The sequence below is a fragment of the Pogoniulus pusillus genome, chromosome 11 (genome assembly GCF_015220805.1).
Source record: "Pogoniulus pusillus isolate bPogPus1 chromosome 11, bPogPus1.pri, whole genome shotgun sequence".
In the NCBI taxonomy this organism is placed as follows: domain Eukaryota; kingdom Metazoa; phylum Chordata; class Aves; order Piciformes; family Lybiidae; genus Pogoniulus; species Pogoniulus pusillus.
Genome location: NC_087274.1, coordinates 8,451,391 through 8,466,403, shown reverse-complemented (window position 1 = coordinate 8,466,403; position 15,013 = coordinate 8,451,391). Strand labels below are relative to the sequence as shown.

The 15,013-nt window shown below is 41.4% G+C and overlaps 1 protein-coding gene across 8 annotated transcripts in view; it reads right to left on the bottom strand.

The window, feature by feature from the left end:
- Positions 1-15,013, bottom strand: part of B3GNTL1 (UDP-GlcNAc:betaGal beta-1,3-N-acetylglucosaminyltransferase like 1) — a 124,107-nt gene that overhangs the window by 8,109 nt on the left and 100,985 nt on the right. For 4 of the 8 annotated variants that reach the window (XR_010303960.1, XM_064150867.1, XM_064150869.1 and 1 more), the window contains exons 9-11: positions 13,531-13,666; positions 3,802-3,870; positions 2,091-2,165 (exon numbers count right to left, since the gene is read on the bottom strand). Coding sequence is in view for 5 of the 8 variants with exons in the window: in XM_064150867.1 (XP_064006937.1) it covers positions 2,091-2,165; positions 3,802-3,870; positions 13,531-13,666 (280 nt within the window). In the remaining 3 variants the exon portion in view is untranslated. Of the gene's footprint in view, positions 1-112; positions 374-2,090; positions 2,166-3,801; positions 3,871-6,894; positions 6,947-7,434; positions 7,684-12,128; positions 12,393-13,530; positions 13,667-15,013 lie in introns of those variants that run through there. The other 4 variants (XM_064150866.1, XR_010303962.1, XR_010303961.1 and 1 more) reach the window with 4 other exon arrangements.

Genomic DNA, 15,013 nt, shown 5'->3' with positions numbered 1-15,013 from the left:
CTTGGCCTGCACAGCATCACACAGGTGAATGGAAAAGTTCAGCATTCTGCCCCTCTCAATCCATTCTGAAACCATTTCCTTCAGTGGTCAGGTCTAGAAGCTTGAAAGCTGCTGCAGACAAAACACCTGACTACATCAAACCACAGACCTTCATCAGCTTGCTTTGTTTTGGTAGAAGACAACTTGCCATGATAAAACTGTACTGAAAACTGTGACTATTGCAATCCACCCACAACCTTGTGAGCAGTAGGAGTGGGATTTCGTGGCTTTTGTCAGCCTCCACAAAGACTTCTACCAGTGATGAAATACAAGCAGTAGGAAAGCAGCTGAAAGAGGCTGTTGAACACTGTTCCTTAACATCATCTGTGAAACCCTGTGGTGGAAGAAAGGAGAGTCCTGCAAACCTGGTTCTGAAGTGGGACTCAGCACTGCTGCTTGCTCCTGAGACCCTCCTATTCCTTTTTCTGTCTGCTGGGTTTTACACTTCCTGCACTTTGGTGCAGATGTATTTATGGGGTTTATTTCTTTCTTAGGTTGTCTGTGGTTTCTCAGGTGATAACAGTGTTAGACACTGCTAACAGAAAAGTTTGGTTTAAGTTCTTTACAATAATTTGTTTTTCTAAGAACCTGATTCTCTGTCTTTGTAACATTAAAATAGTAATATGGTGTAAGGACAGGCGTGTGGTGGGGTTCAGAGTATTGACAGGTATCAGTGTGGTTACAGTCTCCAGAAAGGTCAGCTCCATTAGGGCCACCACTGTGTTGTTAGCAGGTTTATCAGCAGCATTGCTCCTGTCTCTGGCCCCTCGTTTTTCCCAGTGTGTAGAACTGCTGAACTCCACCCACACTGGTATTTACCTCTGCACTAGGCTGTTTCCACCATTGACTCCTAGAACTCCAACTTCTACAGTAGCCAAATCAATCATGGAATGAGAGGGCACTGGAGTTTCTGGAGGTTAGGCTCCATACAGGTGGCCATTGGCTTCCTTAACTTCTCTAAAAGGTGAGCAGCCTCAAAGACAGATTTTAGAAGCAACTTTGCAAACTCTGAAACTGTCTGCAGTAGGTCAAACTGTATTTCCAAAGGGCATACTGTGCAATACTGAACTGATACCACAGCCTGGAGTGCTCTGTAGTCAGCAAGCAGAAAAAGCTCAGTGGCCATGACTGGAAAAACACTGAGAGCACAACTAAAGCACAGAGCAGAGTCTTCAGACACGATGTTGTATAATAGTCTCATTGTAAGGGTTTCCACAAACTAAATGTGCTTTACAACAGGTTGCACAGATGTTTTGTCTAGGGACTTCCACCCACCATTATATGTAGTAAGAAAAATTCAATTAGTTGTACTATTACCAACTTATCCAAGAGTTATCAACCAACAGTACATGATAATGCCCTAAGGTGCTTTCAGTCTGGCTTTACAACTCAGTTATGATCTCAGAGTCGATTGTAAAGTTGGGAGTGATAACTTAAAAGCAGACTGTAGCAGATGAGGTTCAGCTAATCAAAATGAACAGACCCCTAGAACAGCATTAGAATGTTGATTTCTACATAGAGCTACAGATTTGCATTACTACTACAGAGTTTCTTTAACAAGTGTTTGCAGCTAGAATGCATTTTGCTTTAAAACTTCTGTGTTGGCAAATGCCCTGTGCTTTGCATTTCTAAATATAACAGCAAAATAACTGCTGGTTACCATCTTCTAGTGATGCTCTTTGGTCAATTAAAGCAGATGAAATAAGAAAGTTACCATGGTCAGGTACAGAAGAGGCTTCAGATCCAGCAGTGCCAATCAAAAAGGTTTTTAAGGCAAAGCCTTTGCTATACATAGGACTGCAACATATTAAGACTACACCAGGCCAGGTAGCCAACTGTCTATGCTCACTTGGGCCTATCTGTGCTTATTTGTGTTGGGCGAGAAAGTGAAACAGAGCCAAGCTCCTTTGCAGAAGCCATACCTTTTAATATTCTTAATGCTGCTTTACTTAGTGTTTTAAATCCCTGACATACTCTGCACAACCAGTTTGATAAGCAATGCCATTCAAATCCTGATTAGCACATAGAGCTAAGTTCGAGGTGGCACTCACCAGCTTCACGCAGATGATGAAGGGTGGAGTTGCATCTCTGAAGTGACATACAGGAATCTTGGGTTTTGGTCTCTCCTGCAAGAAAAAGCAGCAGCCTTCAGCAGAGAGGCACACAGTGTTACCCATTAGCTTAGTTTTAGGAGCTGCTAAGAGGAGACAAAATTATTCTCAGACCTTATGCTAATGGCCCAGCTGGTCACATGCTCATTACTTTGCCAGCAGACTCAAGCACCCCCTGTGCTCTTGCCATAACCTGTCAGCAGAGCTGTGTTTCTTTGAATTAAGTCACATGTTACACCAGACCTCAACTAAGAGCTTTCTACTGTTGAAAGGAGGTGGTCTCGCTTCTCTCCTTCACTGCTTCCCCTTCTCACCTCTAAGCTAAAGCTCTTTCCAAAACCACTCCCTCTCTGATCTGACTGCAGGTTATGCTGCTTTAATAGCCTACCCCATCTCCCTTTCTTCAGAAGATTACTTTTCTGGCACCTTATCGAGCTGCATCAGCTACTGTGCTATCAGAGAGGCACAGTAGCATACAAAAAGGAGAACCTTTCTGTCTGAGTGGGGGCTGTTACACAGCACATGCCCAAATGGGATCCAAGATGCAGAAGTTTCTAAGCATTCTCAACAGGTTACAGCACAATCTTCTTTAGACTGGTGTGAGAAGATGAGTCTGTCTTAGGAAGGTAAGTGCCCTGGATCTGTAACAATTAGCTGCCAGTATTGCTGCACTGGTAGGTAGCGAGTCCTCAGTATTCCAGGGCAAAATCCTGAACTCAAATTACTTTCATGCAGCCAAAGGGACTCATTAGCTCCCCAGTGCAGAATCTTGACTTGACAGTTACTCTAGTCTAACCACAAGTCCTACCTGACATGCCTCTCCTCTCCCTCTACCCCTTTTTTGAGTCCTGCTTCCATCAGATCTGAGGATCACACAGCCCCAGAGTAATTTGATTCACAAGATAACTTGCTGCAAAACTTTCTTTTTGAGGGTTTCCTTTCTGCCAGATCAGCTAACTGAACCAGGCCATCCTTTAGCCACAAGATTGCTAGACCCATGATAAAGCAGTGGGGGTGTGTGGCTGAGGTCAGACCACCCCTGCAGCGACAGGCAAAGCTGCAAGGCTGCACTCTCAGGATGGTGCTCACAGGATCTGATCCAATGCCCAGTGAAACTGAGAACTGCCTTTTCACCAACTGTTGTAGAAACTAAATCTGGACAAAATCTTACTCCAGCTTGAGCCAACTGCTATCATGAACTTAATAATGCCACAGGGCAACATTTTTGTCCTATATTGTTTGTTTACTGCCATGCTTCTTTGTCTAGGAATAAATTGTTGCTGCCTGCAATTTTGGTTCCTCCAAAGGAACCTATCATTTATTCAGGTACAGTAAACTATAATATACATATAGGTTACAATTAATCACAGCAGCTTTCACAGATATTTGGCCAAAAGCTACTCCCACTTAAAACAAAAATATTGTCAGTGAAAGCTGCATTCTCTCCTATCATCAGAATCCATTTTTGTCTCTCTAAACTGCCTCCAGGGAGTCATTCCAGTATCAGTGCCCAGCTATCCAGTCTTCTGTCACAGCCTCCTCACCAAAATGCATTGCCATCCAGTATTTAAAACCAGGGATGTGAGCTTTCATCACATTTCCCAGACACTTGCAGATCACAGTTCAGAATGCAAGAGCACTCACAGCTCACCTCAGATTCTTCATACGTGTAGAATCCTTTCATTATTTTCTTCTCATCAACATCACAAAATGCAGTCACCTGGCAAAACAGAAGCAGACCATTTCAGTGCCACTCTTAGCTGCTTTGTATTTCACCTGGAGCGTATCTATGCGTGTAATGCTGCAGGCATGAGAATGAACACAAGGATAGGACAAAGCACCCAAGTCCTTCTATAGAGAATCTTCAGAATCTTAGATTGGCAAATTCTGCAGCTGTGTATGAGCACCTTTTGGTTTCAGGAACACGAGAAGAGATGATCAAAGCTATTGGCTGTGTAAGAGAAAACATCCATGACATCATCAACCTCATCCTGCAGCAATAAACTAAAACCAGAGACCAGACTCATTTCAGCACTTCAAAACACCTAATATTAAAGGATACAAACCTTCCTCTTTCTGCCCACCCCAAGCATAACATCTACCACCAGATACCTCAGTAGAGCTCTGCTGCACTCTTGCTTTGGCTGCTCTGGTAACGCTGCTCTCAATTCTAGGCCAAAATACACTAAGTTTGGGAATTTCTGTTCTGGACTTCTTTCAACTGACAAGTTCAGCAGATTTGGTGTTTAAACACATGCAATTCTTAATTCATTTGGGTTTCCCTGCTGTAGTTATGGAAGCATGATTTGCAGCCCTCGTTGCCAAGTACTTCAGATGGATTTTTATTTGCATTCCTCATAAATATGCAGGCAGGATAAATGTCTGCGATCCAAAATACACAGTGGCCTCATTTTTGAGGCATTAGGTTGCCAGTAACATTTTGGAAGACTTTTTACAATAAACATAGCTGTGTTTTCCTGACTTCCATTGGATCTATTCATTTTATCTACACAGAACTCTTACGCTGAAGCAGAACAGTTGAGATAGTTAAGGTCGTGGAGGAATCAATTGTTCTGGTGAAAGCTGGATAGCAGTTTTCCTATCTCTTTTAATTGTTGCATTAAAAATTGATTACCAACACTTACTGCTGAGAAAATTTGAAAAGCCAAACAGCTGTTTATTAATTTATGAAGTTGGGGAAGGCTGCAAAAGGCTGGCTTGCTTTCTGTGCCTACAGATCTCTCTCGCACATTTTCCTCCTGTGATTATGGATAGTTTTACCTAAAGTGACCTCACTGTGCACACTGACACAGGAGCACTGGTGACATAACGCTGAACTTTTGCATTCTTTATTGTCATGTAACTCCCCACTCAGTGCCACATTACAGCCCGAGGGCAAAGCTGCAGAGGAGCAGAACTGGTTCCATGTGTACTCAGGCAGTGGCCAGCCAGAGGGGTGTTCTCCTGCAACATGAAAGGTGTTTCTCTACACTGAAAAGACTTTGGAGATATTTCCACTGTGCAATGGAACAGGTTTATTAGCCAGATCCTTAAATGCCATAATATCAGTTCTTCCATTAAACATCAGTGGAAAGAGAATCCAAACAAAAACATAAAAGGGACTACAAATATGGCTGAACACCACCACTATACAAAGCCACTGTGGAAAATACTACTCAGGTTGGAGGGTGTGGGCAGGCAGAGTCCTTGGAATCACTTAAAGGCAGACAGTCACACCTGGAAAATAGGTTGCTTGAAAATGGGCACTATAACAGAATATTAAGGAAACAAGTTCTCACTTTGGGAATATATGACTAAAGCAGTAACATTATGTGCCAGCAGATCCAGATGATCCTGGTGCAGGGATTGCACTTAGGACACCTCCCCTAGTTTCAGGCATTAAAATGGAAAGAGAAAGAAAGAAGGGAGATAATGTAGGGCAGTACTAAGAATTAATTAGACAGTGCATGAGTCTTTGCTGCTGTTCATCCCAGTCTGAATCAGCCACAAAGAAGCCACTCCTTCAAGTACAAAGACTAAGAAAAAAACACCCTTTTCTCTTACACACAAGTTAACACACCCTGGGCCTGCTCCCATGACCATGCTTTATTGTGGCTGAAATATCAGATGATGTGGAATGAGCACAGTAAACTGCATCCCAAGACTTCCTCTGCATGTATTTGTATCTGTACATACACACATGTATATCAATACATACATACATATATGAAGGGAAGCAAGTAGAAGCTACTGTGGAAAGAGAAGTTACTTAGCTGTAAACTTTTCAATTGCTTTAACCACCTCTAAAATTCTCCTGTATTCTGCAAACCTCAGTTCCAACATCAGTATTTTGCTATCCTAGAAGCTGTGATCATTAGCAACAGAAACTGAGCAGGATGTCTTCACTGTCAACCCCACAGAGTTCTGGGAATAAATGCAATGTGATACACTGACTTACCTTCCAGTAACTGAAGATACTTCTTCAGCTTTTAATATTGCTACAGATTTTTCAATCCAAAACACCCAAAATTTTGGTGTAAGGTAAAGTGAAATTCTATCTGCACTTGAGTGTCAGTAACTGAGAAGTCAGCTGTAAGATATCACTTTGCTCACCTTCAGCCTGTTCTAATGCAGTTAGTAGAAAGTCCAGACTGGTGCACAGATGGTGTTAGAGAACCAAAGATAATTCTTGTACCACTAGATTGCCCAATAATCATAACACTTCCTCTCATCCTGTGCCATAACTCACACTACCAAGTACAGACATTTCTGCAGACTGCCTTTGCCCTACTAACCCCCCAGCCCCCAAAGGATTGAGTACACAAAACTCCTGCTAGCAGCAGCTGGGGAAAAAAAGAAACAAAACTTGACAGGTAAGTCTCTGACAAATTTCCCTTGGAAGAGGGAAAGGGCTGTAACTTTTTTTCTCAATGGCTTCAGCCAGCTTTGCTCTGATATTTACAGTATTACAAAACAGGTCAGACTTGAATGGGCAATTTTCCTGCCAGACTCTACACCATGTGGGTGGCCAGAACGTTAAGTCAACTGTTTTTCTGACACACACTATTTGTTTTCCAACTCAAGAAAATCTTTGTCTGGAGTCTAAATGCAGGACTTGTGCACAGTTGTTTATGCTATAAGGAGAACTGAAGGCATCAGGCTTACAGGAGTTATTTACTTCATACTGTTAGGATAAACTCAGAGTTACCCATCTCTTTTCCTGTGTTAATGGGTTTCTTTCTTCTTTTGTGGAGGTCATCTCTCCATACGTGAGCTGCCATCTCCCAGGGACAAACCTATGAATTATAAAGCTATAAAGCAGTCTTGGGGTTTTCTCCCCCCTTTCCTTCTAACAAAATGTCTCTTGCAATGCCTGTAACAATATGACAGTGTTGGAGCTCACAAAGTCCTCAGATCAGACTTCAGTTTTAAGATAATATATCAAAGATTAGAGAGTTTTGCTTTGTACATCTCTTGTATGAAAATCTGCACCATTCCTGAGAAAGAGAGACTGCTCCTTCATCTAACACCCTGAAGAGACAGATAGGTATCTGTGATATACAGATTGTAACTGTTGTAAGTCATTTTTGTGACTATGGATTGCAACTTACACAACAGTGGTGTAAGGAAGGAGGAGATAGAGTTCTCTGCCTTGTAAGAAAAAGTTTATATGGCTCAAAAGATATTTGTGCCCAAAAAAACCCCTCTGCTAGGGGAAGAAAAAAAAACAACACTTCTCTGGATAGTTCTTTTTAATAAACTCAGCAGTTGTGTGAGGGGGGACACAGGCTGGGACTATCAGACCTCTCTGCAGTAAAAGGAGATTAATGGGCAGCAGATTAATCCTACTCCAAACAGCCAACCCAGGAAATCAGTAAAAGTGGGTCTGGGGTACAGCTGTAGTTACCTATCTGTGGGAGCTGCAGTGCCATTACACAAGAATTAATAGTTTGCTTCATACTTGACTTGTTTACTGTCTGCCTGGCTACTGCAGAGGATGTTTCCTTACACTTCCCATTCCACTCTTGATTTCCTAATGGAAAAAACGAAGGATTTCATCAGCTTAATAGCATCCTTTTATGGTGAGTGACCTTCACATGATTTTGTTCTTCATTTTCACCTGTAGTCTACTTTAGGTCTGCAACGATCATGTACAGAAAGCAGCAAAATGTATTCACTGACACTTCTCAAGATCTATTCTAGCTGGAAGGACATGAGGCAAATTTTACACAGGAGAGAGAAAAACTTAGTACAGCATGATAGAAAACATGGACAACTACTCTGATACATGGTCACCTGCATATTGTCTCCTCTTCCTCCTCATCACATCAATTGGTCTCATAAAAAATATCTTTGAGGAAGACGATCTGCAAATGCCACAAAATCCACATAAGCAGATCCTCCCTACTGCATTCTCCCCACATCTCACACAGTCCTTCATCCATTCTAAACTTCTAGTGACCCTGTCGATCTTCTATTTATAACTCTTTCATTCAAACTTATATAAAGCCTTAGGAGCATGCTGATATACATCTCTGCAAAAGCTAAAGCACTTTTGGCCACTCATGTCAAAACAAAGTAACCGAATGCATTAAAATGCAACTTTAAATAGAAACAGTTAAATGCCAAGCAGAACAAGGGACAGGCAAAGGCATAAACATCTTCCATTAAGCCACAGGCAGAACCACGCAACTAGCAAAGCAACACTCCCTCACAACCTGAGTGAATCTCAGTATCAGGGGACTGCTTGTATTGCAGCTCCTTAGCATCACAGCCATGACAGAAGCTGTGGGTATCATTACATTCTAAGCATGCACTCCATGACTCCGTTTAAAGACACTGTTCCACTAAAGACAGCAGCATCTTCCCTCTTTGCAAATACACAAAACAAAGTTGCTCAAGAGGATTTTAGCACCAGAATCCAACATCCAATATAAGCTTCTAAGTGTTGTGCAGGCTGAATTTCCTCTATTACAAAATGCAACCCTCTTTATACCTAACAGTGTGGGAACTAGTTGCAAGTCCCTCATTTCTCTGGAGCAGATAACTACATTAGTTCTGCCAGTCACTTCTCAAGTATGCGTGGCTCTGCGCTGACAAAAGGGACACTGCCAAAAGCACATCTTCCTGTGCTGCAGCAGCACAGATTTCCCTGACCTATTTCAACATTAAGTATTTGCTCCAGTACAAAATAAAGCCTCTGTTTTACCCCCTGTCATTTTAGGATGCTTTATATTTGCTGAAACTTTCAAAGGTCATCTCTCCCCTTGTTCTGTACTTTCATGCTGTCACTCTCTTTCCCCCCACAGTCCAGGTGGGTGTAAATCTTCCCCTTTTTTCTGCTCCTTCGCTTTTACATGTCCCCACTTCAGTCTCCTACTGCTATCTGAACACTTTAGTGTAGTCAAAATGCTTCAAAACTTAACTATTTCTTGCTTTTGTGAGTGAGCTGAAGGATCATAGTTGAAGAACATATACAGCGGTGTTGTTCTTAGAAAAAGGTGAAGAGAAACTTTAAATGGTTAATGGGCTAGGAAAAAGTGTGGACAAATTGTTTTAACAAAGCTTTCAAGTTTGCCACTGGCAGACAAGGTTGTCAGAGAGAAACCTCATGGACTGGCTGCCTGCTAGGACTGTTTCCATGCCACTAATTAGCTGATGCTTATTTGATCCTTTCCCCCTCCTTTTCTGCTGGCTCCTTGAGCACTATTTTCAGCAATCGGAAATGACACAAAATGTTAATGCTGAAGTTCTCCTTTTAGCTGAAGTTTGAGGGAGAATAAAAGAGCAGACAAGACAGCAGAGAAACCCTCCAGGCATATGTAGCATCCCAAAAACATTTGGTTTCCATCTTCAGCCACAAATTATAGACCAGACGGATGTGTTTTAAACAAAAAAAGTTCTGTTTGACTTCATTCCTGCAGAAATGCAAATACTGAACCACTGTCAACTGCATGAATCAAGAAGGGAACAGGCAGGAAACAGAATTTCCCTAAGAATACTGAGATCCTGGTAATTAATTCATAAAAAACTTACTTGTTGAATCATTTTTCTCTTGTGTTGCTGTTTAGCACAAATCCTGAGCCTTGGAGTTCTGCCTGAGCTCTTTAGGGACAAAGCATCACTTTAATATTCACTATACAGATGTCTGAAGGTAAAGAGGGAATATTGCTTAGGTGTCCTTTTAACACAGCCATCGTCCAAACTCTGGCTGCTTTCCAAACAGGCTAAAGCAATAATTTGCTCCTAAGTAAGACCATACACAGCTTGCTGCTTCCTGGAATTGCCAAAATTTTGTTTTCTAAGAAATGAAGCTGTTCAGAATGCAACATATTCACAGTTTTCAAACATCCCACAGAACCCTAGTCAGCATGAGAAACACAGCTGCTTTGTTTAGCAGGTTCTAAAAATACTACCACCATTCTTTTCTCTGAAAATGTATTTTCTTATATTCCCTAAACTTGACAGTTCAAACTAATTAATTCCCTTCTTGAAGATTTACTGAGAGTTCAGTTTTTTCATCATTATAAAATAACACAAACTGTATGGAATAGGTTGTGGGGGAAAGGAGGTAGTGGTTACTTTTTTTGTTCCAGGGGTACATGTCCTGAGTTTTCTATAGGTACTTAGTGCCAGCTTAACCCTGCTGTGAATCCCCATTCATAGACTCATAGAATCAACCAGGTTGGAAGAGACCTCCAAGTTCACCCAGTCCAACCTACCACCCAGCCCTATCCAATCAACTAGACCTAGACCATGGCACTAAATGCCTCATCCAGTCTGTTTTTGACCACCTCCAGAGACAGCGACTCCACCACTTCCTTGGGCAGCCCATTCCAATGGCAAATGACTCTGAAGTCAGTCTCAGGACATCTAATGAAATTCTGAATCCAAATAAAAGGATGCAGCAACACTGACATGGAGCACAGGTGACATTTTCAAGAGGCTAAACTGATTTAAAATATAAACCCAACTGAAATTAAGTTTAGACAACTAAATTATGCAGCTTGGGTAAGTTGCACAGCTTATTTTGGCAATTTTAAGTGCATTTCAAAGAGTATTAGACCTTTTAGGATCACACTGTTACACACAACTGGACCTTCAGAGAAGAATATAGTAATTGTATTGATGTACTACATCACATTTTGTCTTCAGAGGCTTTCAGGATTTCCTTTAAAGGTGCCTGTTTCGCATAATTGATGATTTCATAGGCCTCCATTTATTAGACATCACTAGATTCTACTTCTAGATTCAAAATTGTGCTGATCATGATAAGAACTGTAGAGAATCAATAGAACATATGAAAGCTTAAATCTCTTTAAGGTAGTCTTTAGAGGGTGAGACAGGAAAAGTATTTACTGGTTTTTAGGGTTGGAAAGGATGAAGCAGCAACTACTTACAACCTTTGTTCATATGGGATTTTAAAGTCTTTGGCAAGAGTTGAAGATTAGTCAGAAAATACCTGAAGGATGTTTAAGTGTAATGTGGAGTTTAACTAGCTTTCTTTTATGATTATTAACTTAGAATACGATGAAATCTGCTACGAATTACCTACTGAAAAGTTTATTAATTTCTTTTGTGAAACTCCAGCAGCATAATCTTCTGCTCAGCTCTTGGAGAAGCGAGATGTTTTAACTTCCACAGCCTCTTGCCAACTACCTACTGGTTAAAACTGATATATTATTTAAGCTTCAGTTCTGACTGAGGTGGACAGACTTGGGATCTCACATTTTGGAAAAGCTAGGGAGTTACAATGGCAGTCATAATGAGCTCAAATAACTCCATAAATTCAGTACTTCATTTGCTACAGATCATTGAAATTCTATCAGAAATCAGTTCTCTAAAAAGTAGACTCCTACTCTCACACGGGATGATGCAAGTAACTTTCTGAAGCCAGTTATCTTCAGTGACTTTGGAGAAAACCTCTGAATACTCCAGAAAGCATGCCAGACAGTAGGCAAGTTTGATTACTCTGTATAAGGTATTAAGCATCAGTAGTTTTCTGCAGTGCATTTGCAAAATGAGTCACACTTGGCAAGTGCAATTGCAAGCGGCACATAAAACTGGCTCAATGTGTCTGGTGGAGCATCCAGTAATCAGTGGGTTAGTGCTCAATGCAATGTATCAATATCCAACTGAAACTGGAACACATGCAACTGCAACCTTGTCAGAAGCAAAACAGCATCAGAGCCAAAGCAAACGTTAAGCAAAGGTCAGCTGGAATGAACGGCAAGAGCCAGTTAATGAGGACCATGCTGACAGTGCTAGCACACTGAGGAGTGAAGGCTGACCCTACTGCTTTTGGCTCCTTGGCAGAAAAATGGCAAAACCCCACCAACATGATTTTCCCCTTGCCCTGTTTAGTATCTCTGCAGTGACATCTTCAAATCATCATCGTGTTTGCTGAACAGGGTGTGAAACCCTAAATGAGTCACCTATAGAAGTAGTTGGCAAATGCCACCCAAAGCTAGAGAGGTGTTCTACCTTAATATCAATCTCCATTTTGGCTTGGCACAAAAAGGGCAGAAAAGAAAAAGCAAAGCACAAATACCCAGAAAGCCACACAAACAACCCAACACCTAAGATGGTGAGACACAGCTGCAAAACTGAACATCTCAAAACTCTACCAGCCTGGCTGCCGTCTCTTCCCTTGGACCTTATCTTCTCATTCTCTAGTTTTGCAGACAGACAAGTGCAATGGTTGCTGGCGAGTCAGTGGAGTTCAAAGTGCTCTGCAGAATACTAATGACAGAGAAGATTCTCATAAACACCCTGAAGTCATGTGCAAGCTGCACTGCACAACCAAGGTAACTCAATACATTTAATGACAGTTCTGTCCTCTTTGAATGAGTTCACTGATTGCAGGCACACAACCTTTAATCTTCCTTCTTCGTATGGTCTACCCACCACCACGTGATGGCAGTGAAAGAGAGGTGGTGTATGAAGCAGGAAATTCAGGTTCAGTTCTTGTGTTGTATATTTACTGTATGAGTGTCTCCAATTCAGTTATGAGGACACACATTTCTGTTTTTTTATATGTGTGTGGTCTGAGAGCCACAACATTAATCACATTTATGTGTATTTGCCATCTTGTCTTCCCATCCATACTTTTAAGAAAAGAAAACAAATTAGGTAATAAAATCAATGTTTTGTGGCTTTTGATAAGAAACTGCCATTTGACATCAGCCCTAAAGCCTTTATCTAACAAAGTTCTTTTGCACAAGAGAATGCTACAAAAGTAAGGCATTTAAACTCTCAGACAAATCTCTCCTGAAAATCATTTTCAACTGATTGTAAATGGAATTAGAGAGTCATCTACAACAGTTTCTACTCATCTGTTCATCCCACCCCTAGTTTTAAACAATTCAGCTTTTCAAAGGGAGCCACAGCACAGCTGCTCTTCATGATACAAACCAGGCTGATCAGCTCTGATAGGGTTTAGGTCCAGCATCCAATTCAGAATTGGGCAAATATTATACCTGTATGAGTAATTCTCAACAACGCAGTTTAGTATCACATCATCCAAATAAGAGTTCTTCTGCTCACCTTGGGTACCTGGCTACCAGATGGGTAGTTACACAGCAGCAGGCCTTCAGCAATATATAGTCTCACTCAGCGCTATGCTTTGCCACCAGCAAGCAGGGATATAAGTGCATATGTTGCACTACATACACACTGTGCACTCCAAGTATGTCAGTGTAGTATGTAAGCAACGTAGCATTGTCAAAGAAGAACATGTAGAATATTGAGAATTCCATGGCCAGCTTTGTACTTAGTGCTTGGGGACAAAATAACGTACAAGAATTTTGCTGTGTTATGGTAAAAGCAGCAAGGAGGCAGGTGGAAGGGAAGGAAGTGGGTTTGTGCAGGTGTTACTCACCTTTTTCCGATTAGCTGGTGACAAGCTTCTGTAGAGCTTCTTGCCTTGTTTGCCAGCATTCCAAATGGTGAAAGATGTCCAGGAGCTCAGGACTCTATCTTCAAGAAACCTGACTCGGTGATTCCAGATGGTTCCCCTGGAGAGTTAGGAAAAAGGTGGGTTTTGACCCCTAAAGCTTTCAGCATTGCTATGTACCCATGTATGCATATGTGCATACTCACACAGAAACCTGACCAAACTCAGACAGCGTAAGGGAAAAGAAAAAACACACACACACCTGTTTGTGGGTACTGGGGTTACTGGGTATCCTAATCTGCTCCCAAAAGTTTGTTAGCAAACTTTGCTAATACTTTAATGACAGGGATTTGTGTTTTTATTTGTGGTGTTCCTTCATAGCCCTGAATGATGGTTTGAAAAACATGGAGCCCTCATAGCACTAAGACATATAGATTCCTGGTTAGTCCAGAGCCCACTTCATGTCAGTGTGCCATTTCTGAGCACAGCCAAATCCTGCTTAGCACTTCATCATTGATGGTGCCATGGTAACTTGGGAAGAGCTTCACACAAATAAATACCCAAGAACGGCAGCTACTCCATATTACATTTCCATGATGTATCAAGAACTATGGCTGTGCACCAGCACTTCAACTAATGGAGGGGGGAAAAAAAAAGTCTTGATTTGACTGCAAATCTCTTCTAATGCAAGCACAAGCTGCATTCCTGCTGCAAAGCTTTAGCTGCTGCTGGCATCCTTTGACACTCGCCTTTTTCCGTGTTCATTAGAGCACATTATATTCCCAGAAGGAAAGTTAAAGGAAAGAAATATGAAGGTCGAGTATTTTTCCAGGATCAATTTACTGGAAATTTTAGAGCTTCTGTTAGCTTCTGAAAAGGAGGATTATTGCTTTACATGTAAATGAAAAGGTTTTAAAATTGATTTTACTTTGAAATGTGACTTCAGAAAGGCAACACTCTATGACATTCCAGAGGGACTGCAGAATCTGTTCTGTTGCCTTGAGTGACACAGGCAAGTTTTCTTTTCCACTTTAAGAAAGTTAAAGAAAAACCAGGCCACTTTACAAGGCATAAAAAGGATTACCAACCAAATTCTAGTTGTATGGCAAACACTGGAATCTACTCCCAGGCTCACAGAAAATGTTTTTAATTGTCATGGAGATGTCCCAGCATGAGCTGTATCAGTCTCTTCAAGCCAATTGTGCATTTGCTAGCTAGGTAATGGGTGCCTATATCCCACAGAGGTAAAGTTCAAGCGGACCAAATCTCGTTGCTAATCACCCACAAACATTCCAGATGGAAGCAGATTTACTGACCTAATCTATCAATATCATACGTGGGGAAAATATGCAAGAGAACTGCATACAAATATAACAACATTCCTATCCTTTTAAACTCCAGACTGAACCACTTTTCAAATACAAGAATATTGCCAGGCAGCTGCATTTAAGTAGCAATAAATGGCCTA